At 32.1% G+C, this 6,572-nt stretch overlaps 1 protein-coding gene across 2 annotated transcripts in view; it reads left to right on the top strand.

The window, feature by feature from the left end:
- The first annotated feature begins 299 nt into the window (after positions 1-299).
- Positions 300-6,572, top strand: part of LOC134685078 (double-stranded RNA-specific adenosine deaminase-like) — a 33,854-nt gene continuing 27,581 nt past the window's right edge. For both annotated transcript variants that reach the window (XM_063544487.1, XM_063544486.1), the window contains exon 1: positions 300-590. In XM_063544487.1, coding sequence (XP_063400557.1) covers positions 306-590 — 285 coding nt within the window. In that variant the 5' untranslated portion in view covers positions 300-305. The remainder of the gene's footprint in view (positions 591-6,572) is intronic.

Genomic DNA, 6,572 nt, shown 5'->3' with positions numbered 1-6,572 from the left:
AAACCATTAGACTACATACAAATTTCTTTATATCTAATAAAAAAAAATGTTTTCTTGTCGCTAAATAGTCTTCTCGTCGCTTGTTGTCGCTAAAATAATTCTTGTTGTCGCTTCTTGTCGCTTGTTGACGCTTGTTGTCGCTTCTTGACGCTTGTTGTCTCTTCTTGACGCTTGTTGTCGCTTCTTGACGCTTGTTGTCGCTTCTTGACGCTTGTTGTCGCTAATTAGTTAGACCCTTTTTGGCGATATTTTCCGGAGTTTTTCCATTCGTGTTCCATGACCGACTCTTTACAGTAGTTTTCAATATGGACGGCGATGGAAATCTTGAACAGAGAATTTTTGAATTTCTAGAGTCACAGCATAATAACGAGGCCGAACTATCACACATTTTGAGAGTAGTGAAAGTTGATAAGCGAACATTAAATGCGAATCTTTATAGACTAAAACGATCAGGAAACCTAATTAAAACGAACGAAAAACCACCTACTTGGCAGATAAATTTGAGGAACAAGAGAACGCCGAGAAAGCATTTTAATTCCAAACCATATCACCCCCAGGATAAGAACATGGCTCGTTATAGTGGATTTAAAGTAAAAAAAAAATAATACACAATCAAGCTCTATATCCATGTCTGTATGACCTTTTAATTCTACTTTCATTTTAATTTCCATTTTACTTTCACTTTTGATTTTTGAGAAGTTCATTATTGAGTCTTCTCTTAGTGAACTGTAATGATACTGTGATACCCAGGAGAGTTTGGGAAATCTTCTCTGTAGATCCTTGAAGAATGTCTGCTGGTCCTCACTATTAACTCTATTGAAAAATACTAAAATTGGATCAGTCCTATGCAAAATTTTGGTGGTAAAATGCTGAGGACCACCACTTTTGTGAACTCTAACCCAGGCATACACATTTTTTTTATCATGTTGGAGAGAAAAATATTTTAATCCAAATAAATTTGGCACTGGCGAAAAATGGTTACATGGAAATATCACATGTAACAATAATAAAAATAAAAATAGTGTTACATTGGAGACTTGTGTCTCTCTTTTCTCTTCATTGTAAACAGGAGGATTTGTTTTTGGTTATTTATTTTTGTAAACTTAGAGGACAGGTTATCTATTTTCTACACTATTGAAGCAAAATCTGAATTAATCATCATCTTCTGCAGAAATGAATCTTCTATATTGTCAACTACATATACATGTAATGCATACATACACAGTATTATAGTTTGGTTGTACAAAAAATGTATCTAGTCAATTTTAAAAAGTATTGTCAAACATATTTTGCCGATTTGAGCAAGGCAAAATGTTTTTGAAGGGTTTTTGGACGACTGAAGGCCTAAGAAGCTATAGAACAAATGATGCAAAATAATGCTTCCTGGATGTTCCCCAGACCCTATTTTAATCTGAATATGGAAGTTCTGTTTTAATAATTTTTTGACAATATTTTGGTCTTAAAGCAAAATGTATAGATTCAGTGTAAGACTTAAGTTTCTAGGGATAACATCAAAAGACCAATATGCATGTTAATGAAAAATGTAAATCACATAGTTTTGGGAAAGTTTGCTATAGCTTGCTATTGCTACTTTCCATAGCCATCGGCCTCAAACTTATGGTGACAGATTATCGCCATTTATTCTGATCTGAGATAATTAAGTACTAGTACTCGTGTTTGAATTCTAATTCTTGGAAGGTTCTTTTAAAATTTTGAGTAACTACTCATTTGACTGAAAAGATTACAGCTTTAATGAAAAAAAGAATTGAATGTTCACCGACGATTCAGATGAATTTAACTTCATTTTGAAAATGAGTATCTCAAACACTACTTCGCAGATCTGCCATACGCTGAAGAGAAAATCACAAGAAATCTACGCCAGATTGCGTCAGTTTCATTCATGAAAATTTCATGAATGAACTTTTTCCGCTCTACTTTTACCAGTTTACTATGTACGTACATAAACGTGGTAAAAGCCCGAGAGTATTAAAAAAATTGGAAATGACTGATTAAAATGCGAGAACAAGCCGTTGAATAATTGAAAAGTGATAATGGTTTGTTATAACAAAACACAGGTGATAGAATATAAAATACTCGATAATTATATGTCTAATGTCTCATAAATGGACGAGTACAGGTAAATACGGTAACGGCTTTCATAAAAAATAATAATTTTAAAATGCATTGTTTTTGTCTAAACATCGATCGAAGATTTTGATGCCAAAAATCATTTGAAAACTTTTAATTCCATTATTTAAATACATTCCAATGTGCATATAAGGGCCTTCACTCGTTCAGCATGCTCAAGTGGATCAAACTGACAGCAGAAAAACATTGACCCAACGTCAATTCTTCTTCAGTCTTCTTCCAATAATTTACATCATACCACCTCTGGTGTATTATAGCAAATTCATATCATATAGCATCCATATTAAAAGCAACCGAGTCATTATCTACTTCTTAGAATAACATAGCTCAGTGTATGAAGACAAGTGCTGTAGAAATGATTTAAGTTCATGAAATTATGATGATGTGTACCCTTTGGCTTAAATAACTGCATTTTCACCTCAAAATTTATATAGACTACAGACACACATGTGCATAGCATGCCCTATTTTAATAGAAATTCAATTGCTTTGTCATCCAAACACAGAGGCAATGATAACCATAATTTATCAAACGAATGGCTTACAACAAAAATTCTATGAATCTAGCGTATATAAACTTTTTATACGACCGCAAATTTTGAAAAAAAATTCGTCGTATATTGCTATCACGTTGGCGTCTGCGTCGTCGTCGTCGTCGTCCGAATACTTTTAGTTTTCGCACTCTAACTTTAGTAAAAGTGAATGGAAATCTATGAAATTTTAACACAAGGTTTATGACCATAAAAGGAAAGTTGGTATTGATTTTGGGAGTTTTGGTCCCAACATTTTAGGAATAAGGGGCCAAAAAGGGCCCAAATAAGCATTTTCTTTGTTTTCGCACTATAACTTTAGTCTAAGTTAATAGAAATCTATGAAATTTTGACACAAGGTTGATGACCACAAAAGAAAGGTTGGGATTGATTTTGGGAGTTTTGGTTTCAACAGTTTAGGAATTAGGAGCCAAAAAAGGGCCCAAATAAGCATTATTCTTGGTTTTCGCACAATAACTTTAGTTTAAGTAAATAGAAACCAATGAAATTTAAACATAATGTTAATGACCACAAAAGGAAGATTGGTATTGATTTTGGGAGTTCAGGTCCCAACAGTTTAGGAATTAGGGGTCAAAAAAGGAACCCAAATAAGCATTTTTCATTGTTTTCGCACCATAACGTTAGTATAAGTAAATAGAAATCTATGAAATTTAAACACAAGGTTAATGACCATAAAAGGAAGGTTGGTATTGATTTTGGGAGTTTTGGTCCCAACAGTTTAGGAAAAAGGGGCCCAAAGGGTCCAAAATTGAATAATTGGGTTCTTTGATATGCCGAATCTAACTGTGTATGTAGATTCTTAACTTTTGGTCATGTTTTCAAATTGGTCTACATTAAGGTCCAAAGGGTCCAAAATTAAACTTAGTTTGATTTTGACAAAAAATGAATTGGTTGGGTTCTTTGATATGTTGAATCTAAAAATGTACTTAGATTCTTGATTATTGGCCCAGTTTTCAAGTTGGTCCAAATCTGGGTCCAAAATTAAACTTTTTTGATTTCATCAAAAATTGAATAAATGGGGTTCTTTGATATGCCAAATCTAACTGTGTATCATATGTAGATTCTTCATATTTGGTCCCGTTTTCAAATTGACCTACATTAAGGTCCAAAGGGTCTAAAATTAAACTAAGTTTGATTTTAACAAAAATTAAATTCTTGGGCCTCTTTGATATGCTGAATCTAAACATGTACTTAGATTTTTGATTATGGGCCCAGTTTTCAAGTTGGTCCAAATCAGGATCTAAAATTATTATATTAAGTATTGTGCAATAGCAAGTCTTTTCAATTGCACAGTATTGTGCAATGGCAAGAAATATCTAATTTCACAATATTGTGAAATAGCAAATTTTTTTTAATTAGAGTTATCTTTCTTTGTCCAAAATAGTAAGCAAGAAATATCATTTTGCAAGAATTTTTATACGACCGCAAATTTTGAAAAAAATTTCGTCGTATATTGCTATCACGTTGGCGTCGTCGTCGTCGTCGTCCGAATACTTTTAGTTTTCTCACTCTAACTTTAGTAAAAGTGAATAGAAATCTATGAAATTTTAACACAAGGTTTATGACCATAAAAAGCAGGCTGGTATTGATTTTGGGAGTTTTGGTCCCAACATTTTAGGAATTAAAGGCCAAAAAGGGCCCAAATAAGCATTTTCTTGGTTTTCGCACTATAACTTTAGTTTAAGTTAATAGAAGTCTATGAAATTTTGACACAAGGTTTATGACCACAAAAGAAAGGTTGGGATTGATTTTGGGAGTTTTGGTTTCAACAGTTTAGGAATTAGGGGCCAAAAAAGGGCCCAAATAAGCATTATTCTTGGTTTTCGCACAATAACTTTAGTTAAAGTTAATAGAAATCAATGAAATTTAAACACAATGTTTATGACCACAAAAGGAAGGTTGGTATTGATTTTGGGAGTTTCAGTCCCAACAGTTTAGGAATTAGGGGCCAAAAAGGGACCCAAATAAGCATTTTTTTTGGTTTTCGCACCATACCGTTAGTATAAGTAAATAGAAATCTATGAAATTTAAACATAAGGTTTATGACTATAAAAGGAAGGTTGGTATTGATTTTGGGAGTTTTGGTCCCAACAGTTAAGGAAAAAGGGGCCCAAAGGGTCCAAAATTAAACTTTGTTTGATTTCATCAAAATTGAATAATTGGGGTTCTTTAATATGCCGAATCTAACTGTGTATGTAGATTCTTAATTTTTGGTCCCGTTTTCAAATTGGTCTACATTAAGGTCCAAAGGGTCCAAAATTAAACTTAGTTTGATTTTAACAAAAATTGAAACCTTGGGGTTCTTTGATATGCTGAATCTAAAAATGTACTTAGATTTTTGATTATTGGCCCAGTTTTCAAGTTGGCCCAAATCGAGGTCCAAAATTAAACATTGTTTGATTTCATCAAAAATTGAATAATTGGGGTTCTTTGATATGCCAAATCTAACTGTGTATGTAGATTCTTAATTTTTGGCCCAGTTTTAAAATTGGTCTAAATTAAAGTGCAAAGGGTCCAAAATTAAACTAAGTTTGATTTTAACAAAAATTAAATTCTTGGGCCTCTTTGATATGCTAAATCTAAACATGTACTTAGATTTTTGATTATGGGCCCAGTTTTCAAGTTGGTCCAAATCAGGATCTAAAATTATTATATTAAGTATTGTGCAATAGCAAGTCTTTTCAATTGCACAGTATTGTGCAATGGCAAGAAATATCTAATTTCACAGTATTGTGAAATAGCAATTTTTTTTTGATTAAGAGTTATCTTTCTTTGTCCAGTATAGTAAGCAAGAAATATCTGCAAGAAATTTTTTTAATTGGAGTTATCTTTCTTTGTCCAGAATCAACTTAAATCTTTGTTATATACAATATACAATGTATATTCACTTTTTACTACCAACTGATAAATTTAAATAATCTTTACCATTCAGTGATAACAAGCAGTTTTTTTACATCTTAATATTTTATGATGTATTTAAATGAGTAGTAATTGTTGCAAACTCCATTAGAATATTTTAATTGAAATTAGTTTTGGAATAAGGGAAAGGGGGATGTGAATAAAAAATTGGGTTCAATTTTTCTCATTTGAAATTTCATAAATAAAAAGAAAATTTCTTCAAACATTTTTTTGAGAGGATTAATATTCTACAGCATAGTGAATTGCTCTAAGAGAAAACAAAAATTTTAAGTTCATTTGAATACATTCATTCTGTGTCAGAAACCTATGCTGTGTCAACTATTTAATCACAATCCAAATTTAGAGCGGAATCCAGCTTGAATGTTGTGTCCATACTTGCCCCAACCGTTCAGGGTTCAACCTCTGCGGTCGTATAAAGCTACGCCCTGCGGAGCATCTGGTTTTAATTGGAGTTATCTTTCTTTGTCAAGAATCAACTTAAATCTTTGTTTATACAATATACAATGTATATTCACTATTTACTACCAACTGATAAATTTAAATAATCTTTGCCATTCAGTGATAACAAGCAGTTTTTTTACATCTTAATATTTTATGATGTATTTAAATGAGTAGTTATTGTTGCAAACTCCATTAGAATATTTTAATTGAGATTAGTTTTGGAATAAGGGAAAGGGGGATGTGATTAAAAAATTGGGTTCAATTTTTCTCATTTGAAATTTCATAAATAAAAAGAAAATTTCTTCAAACATTTTTTTGAGAGGATTAATATTGAACAGCATAGTGAATTGCTCTAAGAGAAAACAAAAATTTTAAGTTCATTAGGGCACATTCATTCTGTGTCAGAAACCTATGCTGTGTCAACTATTTAATCACAATCCAAATTTAGAGCTGAATCCAGCTTGAATGTTGTGTCCATACTTGCCCCAACCATTCAGGGTTCAACCTCTGCGGT

Source organism: Mytilus trossulus, chromosome 9 (genome assembly GCF_036588685.1).
Source record: "Mytilus trossulus isolate FHL-02 chromosome 9, PNRI_Mtr1.1.1.hap1, whole genome shotgun sequence".
Lineage (NCBI taxonomy): Eukaryota > Metazoa > Mollusca > Bivalvia > Mytilida > Mytilidae > Mytilus > Mytilus trossulus.
This window is presented reverse-complemented; position numbering and strand designations above follow the sequence as displayed.